General features: G+C 46.0%; 2 protein-coding genes across 5 annotated transcripts; both read left to right on the top strand.

Moving 5' to 3' along the window:
• Nucleotides 1–5,189: 5,189 nt before the first annotated feature.
• rom1b (retinal outer segment membrane protein 1b) lies at nt 5,190–9,457 on the top strand. Its single transcript, XM_047021816.1, has 7 exons — nt 5,190–5,227; nt 5,418–5,865; nt 7,129–7,371; nt 7,696–7,883; nt 8,120–8,366; nt 8,906–9,070; nt 9,339–9,457. Exons 2-7 carry the CDS (start codon nt 5,716–5,718, stop codon nt 9,402–9,404), a joined length of 1,059 nt encoding a protein of 352 aa, XP_046877772.1. The 5' UTR covers nt 5,190–5,227; nt 5,418–5,715; the 3' UTR covers nt 9,405–9,457.
• Nucleotides 9,458–11,042: 1,585 nt separating this feature from the next.
• Nucleotides 11,043–26,426, top strand: ccdc88b (coiled-coil domain containing 88B). Of its 4 annotated transcripts, none has more exons than XM_047020515.1 (29): nt 11,068–11,143; nt 11,252–11,298; nt 11,949–12,100; nt 12,237–12,345; nt 13,605–13,674; nt 14,014–14,072; nt 14,203–14,286; nt 14,458–14,598; nt 14,744–14,889; nt 15,682–15,763; nt 15,937–16,095; nt 16,791–16,937; nt 17,051–17,255; nt 17,370–17,485; nt 17,728–17,799; nt 17,905–18,663; nt 18,973–19,152; nt 19,441–19,781; nt 20,336–20,495; nt 20,583–20,951; nt 21,301–21,462; nt 21,657–21,934; nt 22,326–22,469; nt 23,016–23,202; nt 23,583–23,728; nt 23,919–24,023; nt 24,227–24,375; nt 24,846–25,196; nt 25,364–26,426. In XM_047020515.1, exons 1-29 carry the CDS (start codon nt 11,128–11,130, stop codon nt 25,396–25,398), a joined length of 4,971 nt encoding a protein of 1,656 aa, XP_046876471.1. In that variant the 5' UTR covers nt 11,068–11,127; the 3' UTR covers nt 25,399–26,426. The 4 variants fall into 4 exon arrangements, with proteins under 4 accessions (XP_046876495.1, XP_046876479.1, XP_046876471.1 ...); XM_047020531.1 differs by having other exon boundaries at nt 11,070–11,143; nt 17,051–17,243; XM_047020539.1 differs by having other exon boundaries at nt 11,043–11,298; nt 17,051–17,243.
• Nucleotides 26,427–27,463: the final 1,037 nt, after the last annotated feature.

Here is a 27,463-nt window from a genome sequence, read left to right as displayed (position 1 = left end):
ACACACACATTCACCCACCACACACACACTGGATGAATCCCTGCTGGGTTGGCTTTATTGAACTTACTGGGCCAATCAATAGCTTTTCCTGAAGCGTATAAACCAAAGTTCCATAAAGCAATACTTTTCCCCTGTTATTTCATGTTTGTATCTCTCTCCAACTGTCTTTCTCTCTCTCGCTATCTCTCTGTTCTATTAATTTGGTACTTGGCTGTTTCTGTTTCCTGTATACAAACATTCAAATCGATTTCATGAGCAAGAGAAAAGTTTGACTTTACATTGCCACAACTGTACAGCAATTAAATAATCTACAGTACAACAAACATTAAACATTCTTTCTTGTCTTTTCTGCTCTCTCTCACTCTCTTTCTAGGCCTCAGTGGGCGATATTGACCAAGTCCAGTAAGTGTATTTTACCCTCCCAGCTGTCACTCTATCACTGTCTATTGATGAACATTAAAGAACATCCTTTTTATAGTGACGGGTCAGAATCGATTGCCCTAATGGTCTCTCACTCTCTTGCTCAAATGTTGTTGACAAAGGTGGTTTCGATCATCCGTATTAGTTAACCACTGGATGCAGTGAAATATACGTAAAACAAAGTTTGGACATGTTGAACAACTTAACAGCTCCCATAATTCCTCTCTCTCAGGGCTCTACAAGAAGAAAACATGGACCTGCATCAGAACCTTCTGCAGACCGTAGTTTGCATCGAGAGTCTGGAGGCAGAGCTACAGAAGACCAGGGAGGAGCTTAGCCATGTCAAAGAGAAACACAAGAGGTCAGGGGCTGATTGGGAGCGATCATTCATAGGATTCATGTATATGCACGTGTATGTGCTTGTGTAATCCCCATGGCCCCTGCAGTGCTACAATCCATATCCTGTCATTATCCCACAGATCGAAACATCAGTCCATTGATCTGCTATCGCAGCTGCCATTCCATTCACTGATATCTACAACACACTCAAATCCTCCTCTCTGCTTTTTTTGGGAGTGACCTATTTTCTTCTGTCCATTAGAGTAGAGGAGTAATGGACAGAAGAAAATAGGCCACTCCAAAAACGTAGACTCTTTTAATACCCTAATGTGAGAGTTACACCTTGTATGACCTAGAATCTAATTATTTCTGTTGTGCAAGCAGATTACACATAAAAACACGATTTGTTTAACTGGAACGTTTTTTTATATATCTCTCTCTGTATATACTGACTCACGGACAAATTATAGATCTGAGTGTCACACACACACACAGCTCTTCCATTGATGATCAAAAGCCCTGGGCCTAAATCCTTCCCCCCTGTCCCTGTTCCAGGCTCCAGGACTCACTCACAGGCACACAGCACACCAACAATTTCCTGGGAGAGAAACTGAACACTGCGGTAAGAAACTGCAAAGGAGAACGAAAGAACGGGGGAAGGGGGAAGACCGAGAACAACACAAAAGAGGACTGAGCGAGAGGGGGGATGGGAGGAAGGAAAGGCAATGGAGCAGTGAAGGGGTGGGGGATGGGGGCCATGTCGTAGCCAGTTGTTTACAACTGACACTTTAGGATTTTAGTAGACCCTGATTCAGAGCAATTTACAATCAAGTGGGTGAATGCTGAGATCACAAGCATGACAACACAGTCACAAGCGAAATACACATAGCACAAACATGGTGTCTGTGTGAATGTTTAAAGAACTGCATTGGTAACTCATTAGCAAGCAGTAGTATAATTCAGAAACCACCCTCATCTGTGTGACGTACTCAGCATACCTTCAAGTCAATTGGGTTAACACCCATATGTCATAGTTTCTTCTGAAACAAGAGAGGAGGAGGGACAAAGGGAAAGAACAACACAAGGCCCAAGAAAGAGAAAAAGACACTGTTTCAAATCTTCTTCTTTTGTGTGTGTGTCCCCCCCACAATATCTAGCGGAGTAGCAGACCTTTAAACATATACATTTATATCAAGTGTATGAGGAGTACACTTATATATCCAACAACCAATTCTGAAAGCTAAACCATGCTTGTTTACATGTAACAAGAGACACTTCTCTTTGATAGTTTTGTTACCAAACCCATTTTCAGAGTGAGCCACAAAATATATATACTGTATACAGACATTTTGGAGTTGTATATTTACCAACTCAATTGTTGACTTAACACAATCAACACAAACCATAAATACTATGCTATATCCCTGTAGAATGAGAGTCTTAGCAGTGAGCGGAAGTACATGATTCAGCGAATCAGCCAGCTGAGTGAAGAACTGGAGAACGCCCACAAGACCATCACCTCCTTGGAAAACATCAATGTGAGCACAGTGCCACCTACTGACCAAAACACTTAACAATACTAGGGTTATGATGCCTGGTTTACAATATTTGTGTACAATAGAAACCTCTGTTGTATTGAACACTTTACTATAAATGTCTTTGGGTGTGTGGCAAACTGTTTTGTTGTTGTTGTTATTTGTACATAAGGACCAACACGCATTCCAGAATCTCTCCTACAATGTTCTCTTGCAGTAAAATACTTGCATAATGTAACTGACTTCAGTGAACTTTCATCATTCCCAGGTTCCCAGTCTGATCAAGGAGCTAATAGAGAAGCACCTTAAAGCTCCAGAGGCCGTACACAAGTTCCTGCAGGCTGCCACACCAACTAACCAATCCTCTCCTGCTCACAAACCGGACGTCCAGTCAGCACCTCTGAATGTGGAGGGGATGGCACACGATTGGTCAGGAGGAGGGCAAAGACAGTCAGAGGTGGTGCAGCAGAGGGTCACTGCCTTCCTGCCTTGGAAACAAGAAGGTAGTGGAGGCAAGGAGGGGGGTATTAGGGTTAACTCCCCCCCTAACTCTCACGAGTTGCCCTTTTCAGTGGCTGACATCAGCCTAGCCATCTATCGAAAGGTGGCCGCCAACCATGCAGAGCCCCGGCCTGTCTTACCCCAGACCTGTCACCCCTCCGTGGTCATGGACCACCACGGTGACTGCCCTCCCAACCTTTACCCTTTGGCAGGTGTCAAGGGGAGTGAGGTATTCGGGGCGAATGTCAGAGCAGCTGAGGTGGAGCAGGTTACCTTGGACATGTCCTACCTGTCAGCTCAGAGGATCCTAGATGATTTCATGCACCAGCTGACGATCCCGGAGGAGGAGGATGGCAGGAGGCTGGACTGTGATGGTGGGGACTGTAATCTGTAAACCCAGTGATTCAATAACCCAATCATATATTCCAAAATACTTTAAAATACTTTTGATGTGCTTAAAGGAGCTTGTTTCTAGTGGAGCAAGCCCAAAGTGCAAGGCCAGAACCCACACTTCAGGTTGTCTGATGCTAAGCGTGAACAGGGAAACCTCAGGGCCCTTATCTAAATTCAGTTCCAAGTGTTGGACAAATGTAAGATCATTATGTTATGATGATAGTTTATATAAAGATTTGCACCAAAGAGGTTTAATGAAAATCTATTACTCTAACCCAGATGTTCATGACGGTATATATCTAGTATGGAACTTTTAGAACGTTTAGAAAGGCTAACAGGGCCATGTAGCATCAATGAGAGTGACATCATTGTAGCTATTTATTCTACCATCTCCCCTATTGATATCTGTTTTTGTGTTCTGTGATAGAAGAAATTGTGTATTGACTTGCCATTGTGCATTAGTATGTTAAGTATGCTTATGTATGTATTGTTTCTCTTTTAGTCAAACAAATTGTTTTAGGCATTTTATGCATTATTTTGATAGTGACAGTTGTGAGACAAGAAAGACAGGGAGCGAGAGGGGATGACATGCAGGGAGAATGGGCCTGACTGGAATTGAATGGAAACTGGGCCTGTGCTGTTGTGCAGTAAGATCTCAGCATGTCGTAGCCTCTTTACAAGGTGAGCCTTTTTTCTTTCCAAATAGAGCAACATTTATACACAAATGGGAAAGAATAATGTGGTTGCTTGTACGTGTGTAAATGTTTATATAGCTCAACACCATCCATCCAGCAACTACTCCAAATGAAGTGTTTTAGTCCAAAACAACTTCTTATTCAATTAGATTATTTTCTCTCTACTAAAATGCATTCCTAAATGTTTTCATGATAAATACTGTTTCATCTTCAGGGAGAATGTTATTACCTTGGCTGTTGATCTATTGTAGCACATAAAAAGCAATACCGATTCCTTCCCCCCCAAAATTCTGACTGCTATTCTTTTTTAGTTTAGGCAAGTCATTTTTTATAATGTGGAAATAGCATTTTGGAATGAAACACTTTGTATGAGTTGTATGTGCGGTGATATTGGTAAATGATGCCAATCCACACACTTTGTAGGTGCATCTGTATAACAGCAACAACAGTACCCCCAAACACTGTTCATGTAGTAGATCTATAAAGGACCCAATAAAGGATTGAACAGACATTGTCAGAGTCCCAAAAGACCTTCTTCATCCCACACCTCACCCTCTCCCCCGCTATTTGTTTCTCCCCCTCCTCCTCTGCTACATCCTTCTACACACGTCTCCTGTAGAATCCTCCCCCCTCCTCGTCTTTGTCTTCACTTCCCTAGCACCCTTCATGGCCTTCATAAAGCCTCATAACAGTCATAAATCCCTCTATCGCCTTCCTCCTCTACCCTTTATCTCTCAACCCCCCATCTCCCCCTACAAGCCCAGTGCCTTCATAAATCCCAACAACCATCGTAAATTGCCTTTTTCTCTACCCCCTTTCCCCCCCAACCAAACTGCCCACCATCACCCCACCCCCAGTCTTCTCCCTGCCTGTCCTGCAGACTCATATCAGTCATAACAGTCCCCCCCTCCCCCCTCCCCCCTCCCCCCTCCCCCCTCCCCCCTCCCCCCTCCCCCCTCCCCCCTCCCCCCTCCCCCCTCCCCCCTCCCCCTTCCTGTCTGCTCTGCCATGAAGGCCCTCTGCTGCACAGGTTTGCTGATCAGACACTGGCCTGCTTTCCCATTGGCGCATCAGGCCTAATAGGATCCAAGGGATCTGGTATGGGGGGGGGGGGATTACCTGGCCAAACCATCGACATTGGCCAGTCTGTGTGTCCTCCAACCATGGGTGCAGCAGTTTAGGGGTGCACCGACACACACCCAGATCAGAGGAGTTCCTTATTTCCTTACACACACAGTGGGGTCGTCGCCGGAGGTCAAGTGAACTTTGAGGGTAGGCAGTTGTGGCCCGACATCTCTGAAGGGCTTGAAGATTGCGATTCATCCAGCGGAGGAAGCGGATAATGTAAAGTTTTTATGTTGTTCATTAATTCGATTATTTTCCTCTGATATTATTATTTTTTGTCTCTACATTTTGATTGGATTATCAAAAAGTTTTTGTGAATTTCTTCAATTCACTTGAAAGTGTTTTTTGGATTATCGTCTAAACCCTATCCTGCCCTTCAAAGGATCTTACTTCTTATCTCATCCTCCAGGAACAACTTAGAGGAGCTCAACCCCATAATAACCAACAGCGCATCACACCACAGCGCATCACACCTGTGACCTAAACTCCGACACAAAGCTACAAGACACCGTGAAGAATCACAGTTCACCTCAGAAACCCCCGGTCTCCATCCTCTCTCCTCCTCGACGATCTTCGTCCCCTCTCATCCACCCTTCCACCCCTTCCATCCCCACTACCTAGCCCTTTTCCCTCTTGTCTTCTTCACCCCTTGCCTCTCGTCCTCTACCGTGAGCAGGCTCTGCTGGCCGTGGTGTTGAGAGAGAGCCATGGTCCTGTTAAAAGTGCAGTTTCCCCTGCACCGGCGCGTGCGTCTGGCCCAGGGTCTGTGGCTGATTACCTGGGTGACTGTCCTGGCTGGGGCCTTTACCTTCAGCCTGGGCGTCTACCTAAAGACTGAACTTCTCCGCAGGGCTGAGGTATGAGGGGGCATGGGGGCAGGATCTAAACACATACACGCTAGGCTACACACACAGCACATAGACATACAAAGAGAAGTGTAACCCTACAACACACTTATAGAGGAAAGTGCTTACTCATCCATGGGGGGGATATTGAACATATTATAAGGTACATATTTCAAACGCTGCGACAAGCACAATATAAGGAAAAAAACAGGATCCATAAAAACTCAATACACAGACAAATACTTGCAAATCCATGTATGTACTCGTACACTCAAGTGATCACACTTTGTCTTGCACACTCACACTCACACTCACACACACACACACACACGCACACACGCACACACACACACGCACACACACACATGCACACACACATAGACACAGCTGTCTTTTCCACCTGTGTGTGTTGGGTCAATGCCAGAGAGTGGCTCTGACAGTAAATGTGCATACATGGGCTTGTTTGTGTTCTCTTAGTTGCTTGCGATCCCCAGGGAAAGTCATGCTTTGAAAATGATAGATTAATGTCATAACCTCCTTAGAAATTCAATGAAGAATTGATTACTGATAGCTTCAATAAGAGCCTCTTGGGGAAGATCAATGGTTTCCATGGAGCTACAGGAAATCCCATAATGAAAATAGCTTCTCACTGGGTGTGAATGATTTCCAATATGGAGGCTGGATTCTGACAAGTCCTGACACGGTTGTAGGGGCTGAAATTGAATCAATCCCAGGTTGAAATTAGAAATAATTGGTGTCTGATGAACTAAAACAACATTAAATACAATCTGGATCTCCTTTAGAGCCTTTCTCTTCAGGGAGGACCTTTATTCTGTGTCTATGTCATTGTGTATTCTGTGTCTATGTCTAAGCCACATATCATAATAATCAAGTTATTATATTAATAAGGCTACCAATAATATTTCGTTTGGATTTCTATGGTAAAAGGCTAAAGTGAGCACAAAAGAAATTGAAACCACTTGCGCTAACATTTACTCTATTTTTTCAGGCTACATGTTGCGCCACAAACTATACAGCACAAGAGAGTACAATCCATTATAAAGTCATTCAATACAATTTGCTCTGATTCAATGCAATACATTATAATACAATACAACAATGCACACCAAGATACATTGTAACATGACTATTTCTTTACATCATGTATGTTACTGCAACGTAAGTTACTGTACATTATAACTCAATAACCTAGACCAGAGCAGGAAGCTACTGTATGTGATCACATAAGCACATTGTTGCCCTCTGTCTTTTAAGGTGATGGACAACGCAGAGATCCATGTGGTCCCCAACATCCTGATGCTGGTGGGTCTGGCATCTATCGGAAACTATATGTTTGCCGGGCGCATCTGCCAGGACTCTCTGGATCCTTCCCGCTTCCCTCGCTGGAAGCCCTTCCTGCTGCCCTGGTTTGGCTTGTCCATGCTGCTGTGTGTCCACCTACTGTCTGCTGTGGTGCTCAGCTACGCCCTGCAGGGTAGCCTGGAGGAGTCACTCAAGGTGGGGTTTTGTATGGGGCTAGATCAATGAAGGTGATGATTTAGTGACCAAATACAAAGTGTGCCTTAAATTAATGCTCATTTGATAATGATCATGAAAATAGGCTTTGGCTGGGATTGTCTGTTCCAAAATAAAAAGTATTAAGATGACAAAAATGATCAACTTTACTGAACTTCAATACTGTTCAATACAACTCTCTCTCTCTCTCTCTCTCTCTCTCTCTCTCTCTCTCTCTCTCCTCTCTCTCTCTCTCTCTCTCTCTCTCTCTCTCTCTCTCTCTCTCCCCACCCTCTCCCCCCCACCCCCCTCTCTCTCTCTCTGCAGGTCGGTCTGAGGAATGGTATCCGGTTCTACCGGGACACGGATGTACCGGGCCGTTGCTTTCAGAAGGAGACCATTGATCGCCTACAGATGGACCTTAGGTGCTGTGGCAACACCAACTACAGAGACTGGTTTGAGGTCCAGTGGATCAGCAGCCGCTACCTGGACTTTACCTCCAAGGAAGTAAAGGAGTGAGTGAGAGGGGAAGGGAGGATTAGAGAGGGGATGAAGTGAGGGTATAGTTAAGTGAAGAAAGATGCAAGACTGCAAGTGAGAGTTTGGGGAAGAAGAGAACAAAAAGAGACAAGAAGGAGGGATGAAAAAGGAGACGAGGAGTTGATGAGCTATGTGGTTAACGGTCGTAGCTGACTTTCAACACAGTTACACTCTCTTTCTTTATTTCCTCTCCCTCCTTTCTCATCTCTAGTCGCGTGCGGAGTAATGTGGACGGTCGTTACCTTATGGACGGGGTCCCATTTAGCTGCTGTAACCCTTCTTCGCCACGTCCATGCCTGCAGGAACACCTAACCGATAACTCCGCCCACTTCAACTATGAGCACCAATCAGAGGAACTGAACCTATACAACCGAGGCTGCAGACAGGCTCTGGTGGATTACTACATGGGCCTAATGAACACCATCGGTCCTGGCATCCTGTCTGTTATCTCCGTGCAGGTAAACACATACATTATATACCAGCACATTCAAAGACACACAGGGTCGAACTCACACAGGCACAGTAACAAGTACACACACACACATCCACACACACACACACATAGAAAAGCTGGCAGTAGTACACAATCTTCATTAAAATTGATCTGAGATCGATTCAATTGATTACTGTTTTTAATTTATACCAATTACCAACCCTAGGGGCACATAGAATATGTTCCAAACAGAGGTTATGAGCCAGTGACCCAGTACATCATTCAGTGTGTCATTTCATCAACAACTCAACACATAACGTATGAGGTTGGATCAATACCCCCTAATGAGGCTGCAGTTCAATTCTCCTGGCCTTGCTCTGAAACTGCCCTTCATTTAGGCTCCCTCGTAAATGTCAGTGGAATAGAATGCGCCCAGAAGACAAATATTTGAGGAAAGCCATATATATTTTAGACGGGCCATAGCTAGAAGTACATTGTTTGGCTCGTTTTACTCCGTGTTATGAACTCTTGACCACTGACTCTCTGATGTCATGGTGAGCGCAGATCACGGTGATGGTGAGCCTGCGCTACCTGCAGACAGCAATGGAGGGCGCGGCCGAACTGGACAACCCAGAGGACGAGAGTGTGGGCTACATCCTTGAGAAGGGAGTCAAGGAAACCGTGTCTGAGTTCAAGGGCGCTTTCCTCAATCTGCTGCATCCTGGCCAGGTGAGTTAGACGAATGCCTGGGTTCACTTTCAATCATTTAGTACTCAGACTCGAATCCCTTTCAGTTTAGTATTATAGGGGAGTATTAGCAAAGCTAATGCACGTCACATCCCATTTTAGGCCCCATGAAGTCATCCATATATTCCCTTTTTCTTTCTTTCTTTCTTTCTTTCTTTCTTTCTTTTTTTTCTTTCTTTCTTTCTTTCTTTCTTTCTTTCTTTCTTTCTTTCTTTCTTTCTTTCTTTCTTTCTTTCTTTCTTTCTTTCAGGTGGAGGTGGCCCCTGAGGCTGCAGAGGTGGAAAATGTTGATAAGGCAACGTCCGCATCCAGCTAAACCAAAGACCAATTACAAAAAAGGGGCAGAGAAAGCTGGTATGGGTGGGAAGGTGCGGTTGGGGCGGGGGTGGATGGGGGGGTGGGGGGGGGGGGATGGTGGGGTAGGAGGTAGGGGGTGGGGGTGATGTGTGTCTGAGGCCTCTTTGTTCTCTGACCTCATGGTGTGTTGGACACATGGAAGCACCTGCTATTCATACTCCACTGATGAGACAGCCGCTCTGACACATGGTCAATGCAAACAGGCTCTGTTCCAATGACACTCAAGCACCCTCTGTGCAAGTGTTCTAGAACCCAAGAACGTTGTAGAACTCTTCGGGCTATGTGGTGGTCTGTCCAACGGGCGGAGTGTGAATACTGTGTAAAGCGGTTGATAAACTCACATGAGATCAAGAATAAACAAGGTCGAGACACAGATGTGACACGTTACCAAGATGCACCAATAAAGATATACACACGCTGATCCCCATAGACAATGTACTGTCCACACAAACAAACATTTACCAAACAACCATGTTATGCAAGCACTCACACATAGAAGACATGCATGCACACAAACATGCATGCATGCGTACATGCTCTTTGGAGCATGCATTTTGATTCAACTGATCTGAAATGGGACCAATTAAAAATTAAATTCACACTGGCAATGTAACTCTCACCCTTCATGTTTGGAAAATGTTCATTCATTCCTATTCACTACTAGGCATAGCATTTGTGATTGCAATGCTTTCTAACATATAAAGTTCGCAAAATGCATAAAAGGTATTAAAGTTAGACGTTTTTAACTGCTTTGTGGTGTTGTCTCCTTTTGTATTGAATGATTTGGGTCATTTCAGTTCAACCAGAGGAATAGGATTGGGTGTGCATGTGTGTGTGTGTGTGATTGTGTGTGAACTATGTAATTCAATATGACAACATGAAGCCGTGTGGCAGTACAATGTCATCTGGTACAATCTCATAATCCTAACATAACTAATCCTATAACTGCTGCACCAGCATGTCTACACCCAGTGGTGTGGGTAGAAACACTGGGCAGATACAAAGCAACACAACAACTGACTATTAAGGGACGGAGAAAGAAACCAGAACAAAAAGCATGACAGCATCCACCATCATCCCCACATTTTACAGTTTTACAAAATTATAAACATAGCAGGCCTAAGTGATCACTCAGCTAACCAAAGATTTTGTGTGGTATTTCCTAGATTAGTGGAACAAGTAGTATGCAGAGTGTGTTCTATAAATATGTTAATCAATGTATTTTTATTTTTTAACAAAATATTTATTTATTTTAAGAAGAAAAAAAAAGCACACTGAGAATCCACCAGATGTCACCGAGACGCAACTTATCAGACCTGCTGTACAGACCACAGTAGGACTGGTATTTGGGTACCACATTTCCCAACCCCTCATTCTGGAGGACTTGACTCACAACTCACAAGATCACTAGTGAGAAAACTTAAAAGTCCAAATGTGCATCACCTAGTTTCCGTTTTGTTGTCACCGTCTAGATAGAAAGCTGGGTGGTTTTGTGGAAACAAATGAACTGGTAAAGATGTCAGTCAGTAACTGTATCAGGAAGAAAACCCACACACTGCAACGTGCTCTTCTTCTCATTCCGGTGTGGTTTTGCAATGAGCTCACCAACAGTAACAAGCTCAAGTGAAATAGAGGAAGGGAGTGGAACATAAAATGTCAAACCACTACTGGCTTGACACAAGATGGGCTCTCTATTAAGTATGTCAATGGCCATACAACTTTGATGTTAGCTGTAATTTATTTACTCTTAATGTATACGTTGATATTCGTTTTTGTATTTCTATACGGCAACGATGGACTCTAAAGTAATGGACTTAATAGACGAATTTATGGAGAGTGCGTTGGTGCGTTGGGTAGGTGGATTTCAGTCAAATTACTTCCACTTAGACGTAAACCAAGATAAAAAAAATGTTATACTGTTGCTTTTCCTTTAAGGGACACATTGCCTTAAGAAGTGTTAATTGTTTAAACACAAACAAACACAAACAACTTGTATCATTCTCTTGCTTATTGTGTAGATTTCACCTATCCTGAGAACAGCAGCCTATATGTAGTTGTCCTGATTCCATCAAGAATCGGATGGTCATGACAATAATGTATTATTTTGTAAGTTATGAGGAGTGCAACATTAGAAAACATCAAACTTCTTCTTTTGATGCAATGGCTTCCTCTGTGTTCCATCAGTGACGTGCATGCCCCCACCCAGTATGGCTGTCACTTCCTACTCAAGTTAACACCATCTCTGGTTTCACTGCTCTAAACAAATAAACAACAACAGTTCTCTATGTTGCCTGAAATTGGATCTCTCCAAGGACTCTGATACTATGATTGACCCTCATTGTTTAAGCTTATAGATCCTGGTGTAGTTTCAAGGGAATATAGTTTTTTCTTCAAGGATCTTGTCTCAGAGCACCACTTCAGATTAGTTTCACACTCCCATTCTCTCTGGTATACTTCAACTAAAGTGTCTGTCTTTGAAGCCATTTCCCCCCTCCCCTCCCAGGTTCAGCTCTTTGAAAGTGTTGTCCCAAAGGAAGCCGATGGCATTCGTCTTTATAGTCAGTACATGGAGGTCAACTCCAACTCCCAGAATTCCCAGGACCACTACCTGAGACTGACCAATGGGATCTTTCTGAATGAGGTCATGAGGGTCATGTGAGTTCACACACCATGGATAATCCCGATCCCACTATTAATAAAATTGTGTTTATGCACATGGTTGATTTGTGAAAATGTTTTTTTCTTCTATATGAGGTCTAAAAATAGATTCATTATGATGTGTCTGTTCTAGTGACCCTAACCCCAAGATGGAACACCTGTACCACAGCCAGAACCACGACCAGATGCTCTGCGTCCAGAACTTCTCCATCCTCAACAGACATCTTAGAGCTTACTACCAGGTAATCTTGTTCTTTATCTTTCTCTGAACAAACCTCTAGGGGACTCCATTGATTCTTTGTTCTGTAAACAGGGTTGATTGACCCACCTCATTCTAGAAGTGTTGAAGGGTTGACATGACACAGCATCTTTCGTCAGACTTTAGATGTATTTGTTCATTTCAGTGGCGAGACAAATTACCAGATAAAAGGATACAAAAACACACACAAACAACCACTTGAATCAGGGAAGTGAAGGAAAGAAAACATCCATTATAATGATAAAAAATTGGGTGCAAAACAAATAACAAATTGTGGTATAAAGATAAAAAGGTTATTACAGAGAAAACAAGGAAAAATCGTAATCATTTTGTCAGTTAAGTCTTTGACGTGACTCATTCAGCCAACTCTTTCTTCAGAAATATTATAATAAGGAACTTAAGCAACTAATAATTTGTGTGAATTCACTCATGCTGAGCAGCTGAATATATATTTACTGTTTGTGCAAAGAAGCGGGTTCAACTGCCATTGCTGAGAGGGTGATTTTCTTTCTCACGTTTTTTTTCCCTGTGGTTCCACTTCCCCCTCTGCATTTCCTGGTCACACAGACCACCCAGCAAAAACCTTCAGCCTCTGACAGAGCAGTATGATCACAACAGCCGCGCTTCTAAAGTCTGTGGCCTGACAACCTCTACCAAACATGGAGGCAGCACTACTAACAGTAGATGCAGGCGGGGGCACACACGCACACGTTCTGTCAGATACGTAATTTGAACTGATGAATGCCCTCATGCCCAGCTAGAAGATACAGTAGATGGGATTGATTTTGGTTGTGTTTAAGATGCACGTATTTCCGGTTCATATCCGTCCAATCAATCACACATCTAGTCACTGCTCTTGTAACACACTGTATTGATTTCCTTTCTTCATTTTAGAAGAAAGAACACTTGCAACCCGATGTCCCAGTGAACCATTTTCAGGTCATATAAAACCCTACTGGGTGCAATTTGAAAACTGGTTTCTTCTTTTAGGGACAAATTAATCACCTTTCTTTCTGAGAGTCTAACCTGCAGACCATACTTGACCTGAAGACTGACAGGTCATGTTTATACCCTTAATTGTGCTGTCCGGTGGGAGAGATTGTGGAAAGTTTTGTAATATCACAAAGGCCAGCCATTGTATGCTGGAATCACATTAATCCCTTAGGCCAGCGATGAACAAAGAGAAAACAAGTTTGTTTCATTTTCTCTCTGTCTCTCTACCCCTCTCTTTATTTCCATCAGGAAGACTTACAGCAGTTGATTTTAATGCCTCTGCCAAATATCGCTATTTTGGGGCAGGACCCCCTAACTGGTAAGAAGCACCATTATACTGTCAATGGAGTTCCTCTGAAATTAATCTTAAATACCTTCAAACATATACCTTTAGTATAGTTTGACCACGTATTAAAGTTTTAAGATTCCTATATGTTTAATATATGCACCTTCCTGCCAAAATAAATTCCTTGTCTGTGCAAACTTTCATGGCAATCAAAACCCTTTCAGATTCTGATTCTTCTTAACATCTTCAAATGTCTTGTCAAAAAACCTCAGTATACTCAGCTTGAGTTCTCCTCTGTGTGTGTGTGTGTGTGTGTGTGTGTGTGTGTGTGTGTGTGTGTGTGTGTGTGTGTGTGTGTGTGTGTGAGGACAGAGGCAGCAGTAGAGGAGTTGAGGAGACTGCTGCTGCTGCTACTTGGCTGTGCTGTGCAGGTGACGTCACACACACACACACACACACACACACACACACACACACACACACACACACAAGAGAGTATGCGCACACGTACATATCCAATCATTGATATGACTCACAGAATACTTTGTATTTTCCACACAGTGTGAGAACAAAGAAACATTCATACAACAGATCCAGTCCCTGGATATTGAGACTCAAACAGCCATCGCCACCTGTATTCAAGAGGTCAGTCATTCCCTTGGCCTGTCTGTAAGGACCAAGGGAATACCTCAGACATCTCAACTCTATCAACGCTGTACATATATCTTTCTTCCTTCGTTCTCTATCTGCCATTTTGTGCCAGGTTCATTTTACACACAATGATTTCACCAAACATTGAATGTGTTCTTCCATCAGGTCACCCAGGACCCCCGGATGGTGCTGCCCCTGCAGTGGGAGGAGCTAGGAGGGCTGGATGGGGCGGAGCTACAGGTGCTGTTTGTCTCCATGGCCAGACAGATACAAGAGTTGCTGACGCAGAGAGACACTCACCTGGAGGTACACACACAATACACACGCACACAATACACACGCAATACACACACACACAGACCCACACACAAACGTGATTTAGAAACATAACATCTGTAACATTAGCCCTCCATCTGTCTTTTACTCTTGTTGCCTTCCACGCCCTTCTCAGAGGATAGCAGTGCTGTGTAGGGAGCGGGAAACGCCGGCGGGGACTGACACGGCGGCTCCAGGTGGTCACATAGAGGAAGTACCCCAGGGCCTGGCAGTCCAGCTGGCAGACAGCAGGGCTAAGCTACGCCGACTCAAACAAGAGCTGTAAGTGTGTATAAGTGTGTACAGTGTGTAAGTGTGTACAGTGTGTACAGTGTGTAAGTGTGTAAGTGTGTACAGTGTGTACAGTGTGTACAGTGTGTAAGTGTGTACAGTATGTACAGTGTGTAAGTGTGTAAGTGTGTACAGTGTGTACAGTGTGTACAGTGTGTAAGTGTGTACAGTATGTACAGTATGTACAGTGTGTAAGTGTGTAAGTGTGTACAGTGTGTACAGTGTGTACAGTGTGTAAGTGTGTACAGTATGTACAGTGTGTAAGTGTGTAAGTGTGTACAGTGTGTAAGTGTGTACAGTATGTACAGTGTGTAAGTGTGTAAGTGTGTACAGTGTGTAAGTGTGTACAGTGTGTACAGTGTGTAAGTGTGTAAGTGTGTACAGTGTGTAAGTGTGTAAGTGTGTACAGTGTGTAAGTGTGTACAGTGTGTACAGTGTGTACAGTGTGTAAGTGTGTACAGTGTGTACAGTGTGTAAGTGTGTAAGTGTGTACAGTGTGTAAGTGTGTAAGTGTGTACAGTGTGTAAGTGTGTACAGTGTGTACAGTGTGTACAGTGTGTACAGTGTGTAAGTGTGTACAGTGTGTACAGTGTGTACAGTGTGTAAGTGTGTACAGTGTGTACAGTGTGTAAGTGTGTAAGTGTGTACAGTGTGTAAGTGTGTAAGTGTGTACAGTGTGTACAGTGTGTACAGTGTGTACAGTGTGTAAGTGTGTACAGTGTGTACAGTGTGTACAGTGTGTGGAGATTTTTACAGCAATAACAACATGAGTAATGTTTCTAGGGAAGACAAAGGTGACCAACTAATGGATTACCAACAGGAGGTCCACGCTACGGAGGACCAGCTTAAGAAACTGCAGAAGGAGGTAATTCTTAGTGAGACATTTAACACGCGTTCCATTCAATTTCCTGAACTTCAAATATAGAAACAATTTCACTCATAAAATCAATCAGACTGTTCTGATCCACGTGTTACCTCACTCTCTGTTTATTGATGATTGTGTGTGTGTGTGTGTGCGTGCGTGCTTCGCCCCAACAGAACCGCTCCCTGAACAGCGAGGTTCGTGGCATGCGAGCGCTGCGTGACGAGCTGGACTGCCTCCGTGAGCGAGCGGGCCGAGCCGAACAGCTTCAGACGGAGCTTCAGAGCAGCAAACACAGGCTCCGGAGCCTGGACCTCACCCGCACGCAGCTCAAGGTACCGCAGCGCACCACCAGCATACAACCCTGTGTGCCGTCTACAACACAACAACCACACCAGAGACTGTGACCCACTTCTACACGAATAAAGACAGCCAAATCCACACACTCACTAGAAAAGTAATGACAGCAAAAGCATACGACCACTAACTGTCATACAGTATAAATATAAACGTACGTACCTTGAATGACACCTCAGTCAGTTTACTACTTATGGTTTCTAAAGTTTCCACTCTTCAGGGGTCATGTACATTTTCAAGTAAAAGGTCAATGTCAATTCACATCAATGTGTGATTTGAAAACCCCTCATGTCAACAAACGGCACATTGGAGCAGATTTGCTCTGTATACGAGGTTAGAACCCTAATTGAAGGACAACAATGAGAAAAGCTCCTCATCATGGTTCTGTAGTCCACAGATAAAGCAAAGCCTTCTCGTCTCCCCTGATGGTATGTGCAGAGGAAAATCCATAGTCAATTACGCCTCGTCTCTCACTGTCGTAATGATTCTGTTGGGTGTCTCAGGTGTAGCTAGCGTACGTGTGGAGCTGGCTTGTCTGGGATGAAAAAAAAAAAATATTCATAAATGAAAGAAACAAGAAATTCACTTGACGGAGTTTTCGAGAGCCTGTTTTCCCTGGTTAGTATTTGGGGTGTGTGTGTGAGAGTGTGTGTTTGTGTGTTGCCCCCTGCAGGAGCAACAGCAGCTGTGTGTGGCGCTGCAGGAGACTCGGGCCCTGCTGGAGGAGCAGCTATCGGACGCCCGCGCTCGCTGCTCCTGCCTACGGGAGCTGGAGAGGGACAATCTACTGCTGCGCCAGAGACTCATGGACATGGAAGGGGTAGGGATTTGAAAGTGTTTGCTTGGGTGTGTTTCATACATTATGGTTTGTGTTTGTGTGTGTGTGATGGCAGTAGCACAGGCTGAGGAGCAAACCATATTGTGTGTGTGTAGGAGCGGGATACAGAGAGGCAGAGAGTCGATGAACTGTTGGAGATGAACATGGGACTGGAGGCTGAGCTTCGCCACAATCACAACAACATCTGCAGCCAAGGACCAATGAGGCTCGCTCGACATTTCCACCAATCAGAGGATGTGGAATCTGACGAGGAGCCAAGCCAAATGAGTCAATCAGATGAAATGATCGGTCTGTCAGCCGGTTTGTTTATATTCAATTAAGAGTACATTTAATTGAGTTATCTGAATTTGAATGACAAACACATTTCTCTTCCTCCATCTTCATCCCCCCCCTTTTCCCCCCTCTGTCTTTCAGACTTGAAGCCGCTGAGTGTGGAAGTGGGGGAGGCCTCTTCGCTGAGGCTGCTGGGAGCCGAGAAGGAGAACGCAGAGCTGAGGAGGCGTCTGGAGAACCTACAGGCTGAGCAGGAGGTCAGGGGACGCGGGTGTCAGTCAAAGTCTGTCAAACTGATCTGCTTGGTTAACAGTCTGTAAGGTTAAAGGTTAAGACACGTGGTTGGATCGCCACTCAATTACAAGTGAATACATGCCGTTGGAATTTCGGGATGACAAACACTGGGGTTAAATTTGTGTTCCTCACTGTAACACTGAAAGTGTGAGCAAAGCGGAAGAAAAATCCAAACATTGAAAGAAACGTCCGTTATGCATTGTAGGAGGCTGATTCACTGGACGTGAAGGGAGAGCTGGCCAGTTTGGAGGCAGAGCATAGGAACACACTGAGGGAGGTGAGAGTATATGGTTCATGGAAGTCACATCAGAGTTGTACCCAAAAGCAGCATGTCAATAACACTATATTATATCTCTGTCTGTTCTCCTTGTTCTCCTCTTAGTTTCAGAATGTGAAAAACGAGAACGCAACCTTGAAACAACGTTTGGACCTTTTGACGAAAAAACAGCAACACCAAGAAGAGAAGGAAGAGCAAGTGGAGCAAGTGGCCGTGGTGGAGAAGGAAGAGAGGGAGGGAAAGATGAAGAGAGGAGTCCTCGGGTCCGAGTCTTCCAGGGGAGAGGGGGAGGGAACGGGGCAACGAGTGGAGGAGGACGAGAGAGGCGCAGACGTCATGACGACCCAGAGGGAAGCTGGCGTCGGGGAGGAGATTGGCCACGTGAAAAAGACAGAGGGTGAGGAAGAGGAGGAGGCGGTGAGGCCCCAAACACGAGGAGAAGCAGAGGGACAGAAGGAAAAAGAGAGAGCGTCAAAAGAGACAACGAACGCTCCGAGCGGGACTGAAGAAGACCTTGGGAAAGGAGACACCATGAGAGATCAGACACCTCCCACTAGTTCTACCTCCTCTACCCCCAAAATGGTGGAGACGAAGGAAGAGAAGAAAGAGAAGATAGAGGAACATCCTGACAGGCCTACATGTTCCCTTCCTGGTCCTGACGTGGAGCACCTGTCCTCCCAGCTCCACGACGCCCAGGAGGAGGCTGAGAGGCAGGCCACATTAGCCCAGGACCTGCGCACCAAACTGGGGGAGCAGAGCAGGAAAGCCTGGGAGGCCGAGCAGAGACTGGTGCTCCTGGAGGCCGAGGGGCAGAGGCTGAGGAAGGCCGCGGAGAACCTGGGGGAGGCCAGGAGACAAATAGAGGTATGAAGCAACGGGTGAATTAATGTTGGGTCCCTCACTAATGGACTAGTAAATTTATCCATCAAACAGGTTAACAAGTCAAACCATGCTTTACTCTGTCAGTATTAAGTCAACACTAGGTGCCGGTCAATCAGTCTGTCCCTTTTTGTCCATCCATCCATCCATCCACCAACCTCACTATCAATCCATCTATCAATCCACTCACCAAATCGTACTTCCACCTACACATCCATCATTCTTCTCTGTCATCCAGCTACCCTTCCATCAGTCCATTCTCCTGTCCGTCCATGTTGTGTGTGTGTGAGTCAGGTGCTGCAGTCGGAGGGTCTGCACATGGAGGAGGAGCTGTGTCGTCTGCGCAGCCAGACGGAGCTCCAGAGGATGCAGGCCAGCGTCATTGCCACGCTGGAGAGCGAGCGAGCCGCCCTGGAGAGAGAGAGGGAGACGCTCCGCGGCTCCATGGACACGCTGCGCGGCGCCCAGCGCAAGGTGACACACACACACATGCACCTACACACACACATGCACCTACACACACACACACACACACACCTACACACACACACACACACACTGTAATATTCAAGGACTGCACACACACTGCACCCTGCACTAAAACACAATACATACTGCAATTACATCATCTCCCTCAACTCTAATTTATAGGCACTGTATAAGATTCATCACAATGCACGAAACCTCCATTAACCTTTGGTGGTGCAGGAAATATTTAACATTTCTGAATAGCGTGTTCCTGAATGCATACCTACTTGATAGGGCGACCAACTGGAGCTGACTATCCAATCACTGAGGACGGAGCTGGAGCGCCAGGGGAGGAGCCTGGAAGCCTCACGGCGCCGGGAGGAGCAGCTGGAGGCGGAGCTACGAGAGTCTGCCTTGGAAGCAGAATCGCTGGGCCGGGGGCGGGACCAGGCGCTGTTGGAGGCCTCACGGTTGGAGCAGGAGAAGGAGGCATGTCAGAGCGATCTGGACAGCCAACGGAAAGAGCAGAGGCAGAGGGAGAGGGAGGCGGCCAGACTGAGACAACAACTACAGAGCACTGCCTCCGCCCTGGAGCATAGCAACCAGAGAGCCTGCAGCCTGGAGACTGAACACAGGTCAAACACACACACACACACACTCACACAAGGCTTGCACCACTTTCAGCTGAGAGATTATCAAAATGTCAGTGTTTCCTCTATGTTGATTTTGTCAAGGCGGCCCGCCACAGCTACATTTCTGCCACCACGGTATCAGAAATAGGCCTGTACAACATTTTAGGCCGTCTATCAGCAGTGATTGTTAGAGTGAATGTCGAAGAATAGCACGGACACACACTTCACACCGCAGGTTAGACAGACCTGCCCCCGCTGGTCAAAAAAATCCCAGAGGAAACACTGTATTTACATTTTACATTTAGCAGACGCTCTTATCCAGAGCGACTTACAGTAAGTACAGGGACATCCCCCCCGAGGCAAGTAGGGTGAAGTGCCTTTCCCAAGGACACAACGTCATTTTGCATGGCCGGGAATCGAACCAACAACCTTCTGATAAATAGTCTGACTCCCTAACCGCTCAGCCATCTGATCCCCCCAATATGTACACATATTGTGTCTAATTGCGACACTACTGAAATGTGTAAAGAGTGTGATTGATGTCTCTGCCTCTGTAGACGTGTGTGTCAAGAGCTGTCTCAGTCTAAGGAGATCTGTACTCAGCTGCAAGACCTGGAAAAGGAGCTTGGCTCTCGACTGAATAGCCTGGAAAAGGACAACATGGAGCTTAAGGAGCAAAACACAGAGGCTCAAGCAAAGATGAACACTCTGACTGAGGTTGGTGTGTGCTTGTGTGTGTCTTTCTCTTCTCCTGTCCGGTGATTCAAACAACATGATAATGAACTCTAACTTTTTGTCTCCTAGGAACAGGCCAATGAGAAGGCACACATGAAGGAATTGTCCAATGAAGTTGCAAGACTGAACCAGGAACTGGGAAGAATGGAGGGAGAATTAATAACAGCAACTGACGCTCTCCTCCGATCAGAAAAGAGAAAAGGAAGCTCAGAAGTCGATGCTATCCCCCTGGGCCAGACTTCTCAAGGCCTCTCTCTCACACACACACCGTCAGAACCACACGCACATCCTCACTCACTGCAAGCCGTCTCCAGTGAGCAGGCTGAGGAGGACCAGTCTGAACCCAGCCAGGGTTGCCACCTTTCAGCCCACTTGAATGCAGGAGCGGAGAAGGCGAACTGGCCTGTGAACGGACGACTCATAGACCTAGAAAGAGAGGTGTGTGCGTGGGAGGAGGAGGGGGGGTCAACTTATTTGACTCTTAAACTGTCAACACGCAGTGTGCGGTTTCCCGTAATGCCAGTTATTTTTCCTAGTTTAGTGGGTGTAAACAGATGACATGATCTTTCGTTCCGACTGCTGGAGGGCTTTTAGAGGTGTGAGCCCTCTGCCTCTCCTGACTTGATTTTCATAATCCCTTTATATCTGGGGATGCACTCATGTACTGCTTTCATCCTTCCTCGCAGTCTGTTGCCTGACTCACTCGCTCTCCACCCTGCTTGCTCCTCTCTTGCATGCGTGTGCGTGTGTTTTGTATGCGTGTGTGTGTGTGTTTGGTGCGTCTCAGAATGCAGCTGTGTGTGCTGAGCGCATGGTGCTGCTCTCCCAGCTGTCCCAGTCCCAGTCAGCGTCCAGTCATCTGAGGGAGCAGGTGGACAGCCTGCACAGACACTCAGTGAGCCTGCAAGACACCTGCACCCAGCTGCAGACAGTCAACACTCAGCTACAGGTACACACCACACCACACACTCAGGTACAGGTACACCACACCACACACTCAGGTACACTCCACAGCACGCACTCCACTTTTAATGCAGACGAAGAACTGTGAGTCTTAGTTTCGCCTATGTTCAGGTTTTTTCTGACTGAGCTAATTCGTTATTGTAAGAGAAATGCCTTTATTTCACTCACTCACTCACACAGGTGGAGCAGGCGTCTCTGAGCTCCCAGCATGCAGCGCTGTTGGCGAGGTGCAGCGAGAGCGAGGCCAGGTGTGCCACCTTGGAGGCGGAGGCAAAGGTGTGGTCCAGGGAGCGGGAGGAATCATTGGCCAGGATGGAGGGTACGAGGCGGGACCACGAGCGAATGACAGCTCTGCAGCAGAGGCAGGAGGCGGAGCTAGAGGAGCTGCTGGAGAAACAGCGGCTGCTGAAGACCAGCAACCGTAACCTGGAGACACAGCACAGAGATCTGGAGGGGAGGTACGGACAGGAAGTGGGCCTGGGGGAGAGAGAGTCCTAGTGAAGCTTGGGCCGGGGGTGGACAGCATCGTTTTATGAGCCTTCTCTGTGAGGAGAATGGGCCCGTTTTTAACTCTCCTTTCACTCATCCCACGCACATGGAGGGACACCAGAGCGCGGTACGCTCTTGCAAACTTAAATGTTTGCAAGCATGCACACCCACATGCACACAGGACATTGGGACGCATTCCCAATCACTTCCGATGAGCATAGAATAGTCTCTAGGATTAGTGGAGATTGGATATTGCACCGGCACACTCTAGCTAGGTGGACCAGATATAACATATACTTCTCTGTGTGTGTGTGTGTGTGTGTATATGTGTGTTTGTGTGTCTACTTTTGTGATCTTCAGGTATCAGGAGCTTCTTGAGGGAAAAGCCCAACTGGAGGAGAAAGAAAAAGAGATGATGATGGAGAGAGAGAAGATGGATGGAGAGATCCAGAAGCAAGCAGAGAGAGAAAGAGAACTAGGGAGACTGAAAGAAGAGAACGAGAGGTAACTGACTTCTGGGTTAAATTCCCGATGGCTTTACAGGGATGTCTATGGAACAAAATGTTTCAATACAGAGACGTTGGTTACCGCCTAACATAATTCTTAGACGAACATTTGCCTTAAAATAGTTATACATATCAGCATGTTTACATACATAAATCAACAATTTTTTGATATCTCATAAACAAATGCTTACAACTTTATATGTTCCATGGATTTATTTTCTCTGCTGCTGGAAAAGTAGATAAGTGAGTAAAGGCTTGCATTGTTTTCTGCTACCACACACATGAATGAGGCGAGGAAAGGGGCTGCTGGCGACACATCACGCCATTGTTATTCAAAGCTACAGCCACTAGAGGCTGTAGGTGTTGTGGCTGCAGGTTTGGCATTCATTTCGCACCGTGACATGTCGTCATGGCGATGTTACGTTAGGGTGGTGTTGTAAGACCCCCAGAGGATGTACTCGTGGCTGGAAGTGGCTACGGGACTGGCTGTAGGTTTGATGTTGTTTGGTGTTGTGACACATCCTGTGGTTGCGCTGCGCTCCAGGCTGCGGGGCCAGCAGAGGGAGGGGGCCCAGGCCCAGACAGAGCTGCTGGCCCAGGGCAGTGTCCTGCGAGGGGAGCTGAGTGCTGCCCAGCTGGAGAGGACCCGTCTGGAGGGAGAGATCAGCACCCTGAGGGAGAACAACCAGAGTCTGGATCTGTTTAACGTCCGCCTCAACAGCCAGTACCAGGTCAGAACACACCCACAGACACACAACACACGCAAACACTGACAAATACCCAGGTGATGAAATAGACATGCAAGCAGGAGAAACACACACAGGCACTAAAAGGCTGACAATAAGAGATTCAGAAGTCGTTTTTACACAGACCCTGACTGACCACCCTCTAAGGATTACAAAATTACATTCCCCTCCTAAAATTTTCTGAAAATTCCCCTCACTACAGTTATCTAGCAAGTGCTTCAAATTAGAAAACACCGTTACACACACTTGAATGTTTGCACAAACACAAACTGATTGACTTGATATTTCCCCAGACGGTGGTTACTTGAGATGAATTTGAAACCCTTAGGCTTTGTGTGTGTGCCTGTGTGTTGGGGTTTCCATAGTTACTGACTCAACTGAAGGGGAACATGGAAGAGGAGAACCGCCACCTGGTGGAGCAGAACCAGGTTCTGTCCAAGGACAACCGAGCTCTGCTGGAACAGAGTCTAGAGCGCCGAGACCAACACCACTCTCAGCAGAGAGAATGCGAGTCAGTACACACACACACACACACACACACACATGCACAGACATGCATAATGGTTGTTTTTATCTTCTCATCCCCTTCTTCTAATAAGGCAGGGATTTATGGACAGCCATGTAAAATTGAACACATTTTTCTTGCATTTCTCACCCCCATATTTTTCTCCCTTTCTCTATTCCTTCCCCTCTCTCCCCAGGGAGAAGCTGAGCGAGCTGCGGAGAGAGAAGCAGAAGCTGGTGGAGAAGATCATGGATCAGTATAGAGTTCTAGAGCCTGGTGTCCCTGTGCTCAGCAAGGCCAAGTAAACACACACAGACAGACACACCTAGTTAGGTTGAGCGCAAAAACATCCAGTGAAGAGAAACATCGACCTACTGCTTGAGTATTACTACCTTCCCTGCCCATCTCTCACTCTCTCCCCATTTGTTTTTATCTCCACCCCTCTAATGATCCCTTTTCTTCTTCTCCTGTACCCCTCTGGTACACCTCCTCCACTGCCTGCAGGAAGTCCAACTGGATAGCAGACAGGATGAAGAAGCTGATCAAGCCTAAAGGTGGAGGAGCAGGGAGGGAGGGCCGTGCTTTGTACTACGCTGCTGGGAGTGTGGAGAACCTGGCAGACAGTGTGGAAGACGCACACTCCGCTCAGCCTGGTGAGACGACTCATGACGTCTGTTTGTCCAGCTCCCTCACACCTAGTCTCTCGTCTCAGGCAAATACAGACTCACATACAGTACGCAAACAACACCACAAACGTACACACTCAGTATGTATATATATACGTGTATTGATATTGTTAAAATACACACAACACACACATATAATATATATATATTTATATATAAATATATCCCAAAACGAAATATCTGGTCTAGACCAGAAGTAATCCAAGGCTGCACGGAATTGATTCCAAAGTTTTTTTGTTTTAAATGTTTGATGAAAATATGCTACCTAAAGGAAGAATTTTTAATGGATTCCAGAATTTGTTGACTACATTTTGTCTATGACAAAGAGCACCAGTTTGCCTAATGAAAGTAGAGAAGGAAGACTCCAGTCTTGCATCAAATCTGTATCGAATCTGTCCAAATATGGAAGCCATTCCCCCTCTCCTCCCCCCCCCTAGACCCCCGCAGTGCACCAGGCTCCCCCTCCCCCCTCCGGAGGGTTCCCTCTCAACCTGAGTCTGACGCGGAAGCAGGAGGAGGTGACACCGGCACCAGGGTGCGTTCATCCATGGGACGCCGCAAACTGGGCTCCCGCCACGGGTGGGGGCTGGGCCTGGGGAGGGGGGCGGGGGGAGCGTCTCAGTCCTTCAGCGTCGGAGACCAGAAGACCCCGCCCCGCCTGCGCCTACGCTCCACCAACACCGGCTCCACTGTCATCTGGGAGGGAGACAACAGCCCGCTGGCCTCGTCCCCCAGGAAGGACACACCCAGCACCAGTCAGGAGAACCTGACAGAGGAGGGAGGGAAAGGTAACGAGAGGCGAGGAGGAGGACGAGGGAGATGTGGATTGGACGAAAAGCAGATGGAAGGACATGGGTTGGAGAAGGGAGGGAGATTTGCGGGACGGTAACTAGATTTAGTCAAATGACGGGCCAACAGTCGAGTTAAATATGCTTTTCTGTCTCTCCCTTTTCAGAAGTTAAGCCTAATGATGAAAAACCGACAGAGTGAGAGTGCAAACAACTGTTTGCATGATCTGCAGATACCGTGATTATTTCCACATATCACCTTCTCCAAACGCATGGGATCCACATACACACAGGGATTTGAAGAAACCATTCACATGTGGATGAACATTGCCTGACGCAGTATTTTGAATGCACTTGAAATAAACATTTTGTACTCTGTGATTACCGAGATCGTCCCCTCGTTTCAGAAATGGCAGTTATGTGAATAATGCTGCTCTTCTTAACAATGGGACTGCAAGCCGAGTTGGTACAGTATAGTAAACAAATGAAATATAAATCTAACAGTAGAATATTTTGCTACACCTTGGGTGATGTTCCTCCCCATCTTCCTTGTCCAACATACGTCAGTGTACATCTTCATATCCACACATACGCACACAACCATGTGCAGATTTCTCTCTCAAATGAAGTTCATTATGCATTGAGAATCCACTTTGACAAGATGACGTTGCATGTATCCAAGACAAAGGGCACGTCCCCCTTTCATGGTGAGATGACGAGATAAAGAGGGATGGATTGAAGAGGAGGAGTTGGAGTGACATGGAAGATAAAAGCGGAGAGAGCCTTATTTTGGCCCCCCATCGCTGGTGAATTATGATTCACAGATGACAAATGGAACGCTAATACAATTCATGAATTATGTAGTTGTCATGGTAACATTCATCAAAACTCGACCCATCTCCATACAAAGTGTTTGTGAAATTGAGATGCAGTGAATTTGGCTGTGCATGCGTGTGTTTCTGAGTAAAGGGGATGGAGGATATTGTTGCTGCCATTCAAAGTAGGCAGCAATCAGACACCTACATACAGAGTTCAAAATGATGTATGACTCTTGGGGGGCCTCCTAAAATGTTATCATCAAAACTTCAGAAAACTATTTGGGTATCCTGGAATTTGAACATTTTGAACAATCACATAAGATGACTATACTTGAGATTCCCTCCTGAAAATGTTGCCATATCAAGCCCTACTGACGTATAACAAATGAAAAACATCTGTTTTGTGAGATTATTATGGGAGGACCCTGTGGATTTATGTCAGACCCCCCCCCCCCCACACACACACACACACCTCACCTCATTTTGAACCCTGCCTCCAGACATAAGATAAGGTTGGAGAAAGTAAAAAGGGGGAAGATTGTAATAACAATAGGCCTCATTATTATTCATGTTTCATATAAGGAATGATAGAATGGGGTATGGAACCCACAGGTCGTCTCAATATCTCGGACTCTGTTGGTCCGTTTGGGTCGTTAATAATTGAGCAGAAGAGTGGGATGATTCCATCAGTGGGCAATCTCTTCTGGATAAATCTTTCTCTTCTTCTCCCTCCCTCCCTCCCTCCCTCCCTCCCTCCCTCCCTCCCTCCCTCCCTCCCTCCCTCCCTCCCTCCCTCCCTCCCTCCCTCCCTCCCTCCCTCCCTCCCTCCCTCCCTCAATATTGGGACCATTATCTCTCTGCTCACTTTTCCTCTCCCCTTCTTTCCTTCTCTCCATCCTCACTCTTATCTCTCACCTTCAGTCTCTGCCCCGTTCCCTCTCCACCCCTCTTCCCGCGCACTCCCTCCTTCTCTGGTGCTTGTCAGCCTTGCCTTACTATTAAAGTTTCATGTCTGGGCTTCTCCAGCTAAAGCCCCTCCAGACACCAGTCAGACCACTGTACCACCAGTCCTCACTGCAGTTTGACCTGAGGCTGCAAACAGCCACACAGTCTCTTTGATTTAGTTCTCTCAGCCTGCTGTGAAGGCAGGGTTGACACTGGAGCTCATTAGTGAGATCGTTCCATTGGTTACACTGCATGATCTTCAAGGTATAAATCAAAATCCAAAGACCTTGAAAGAGCTTTTTACCCCAGGTAAAGACAATTGTAACTATTTGTCTTGACTTTCCAGTACCGACCTGACTGGTTGACGTATTACCTTTCCATTGGTTACTTCACAATAGTTCAAATGAAGTCCAACTCAAATTGTTGACATTTCACTCCAGTGTGCTGCACAGGGGTCATTTGATTCGAGTCTTTTGTTTGTGACGGCTCATCTCCCCAGGGTCC

Source organism: Hypomesus transpacificus, chromosome 1, assembly GCF_021917145.1.
Source record: "Hypomesus transpacificus isolate Combined female chromosome 1, fHypTra1, whole genome shotgun sequence".
NCBI lineage: Eukaryota > Metazoa > Chordata > Actinopteri > Osmeriformes > Osmeridae > Hypomesus > Hypomesus transpacificus.
The sequence above is the reverse complement of the archived record's forward strand: the minus strand, read 5'-3'. Positions and strand labels throughout refer to the sequence as shown.

What these genes read in the sequence shown, in the direction of transcription:
- rom1b (XM_047021816.1), top strand. Translation starts at nt 5,716, where the DNA reads ATGGTCCTGTTAAAAGTGCAGTTTCCCCTGCACCGGCGCGTGCGTCTG. An exon ending in ACCTCCAAGGAAGTAAAGGA is followed by an intron (nt 7,884 to 8,119) that starts GTGAGTGAGAGG and finishes TCTCATCTCTAG; the next exon opens with TCGCGTGCGGAGTAATGTGG. An exon ending in TGTCTGTTATCTCCGTGCAG is followed by an intron (nt 8,367 to 8,905) that starts GTAAACACATAC and finishes TGGTGAGCGCAG; the next exon opens with ATCACGGTGATGGTGAGCCT.
- ccdc88b (XM_047020515.1), top strand. An exon ending in CTGAAAGAAGAGAACGAGAG is followed by an intron (nt 22,470 to 23,015) that starts GTAACTGACTTC and finishes GCTGCGCTCCAG; the next exon opens with GCTGCGGGGCCAGCAGAGGG. An exon ending in GCCTCAACAGCCAGTACCAG is followed by an intron (nt 23,203 to 23,582) that starts GTCAGAACACAC and finishes GGGTTTCCATAG; the next exon opens with TTACTGACTCAACTGAAGGG.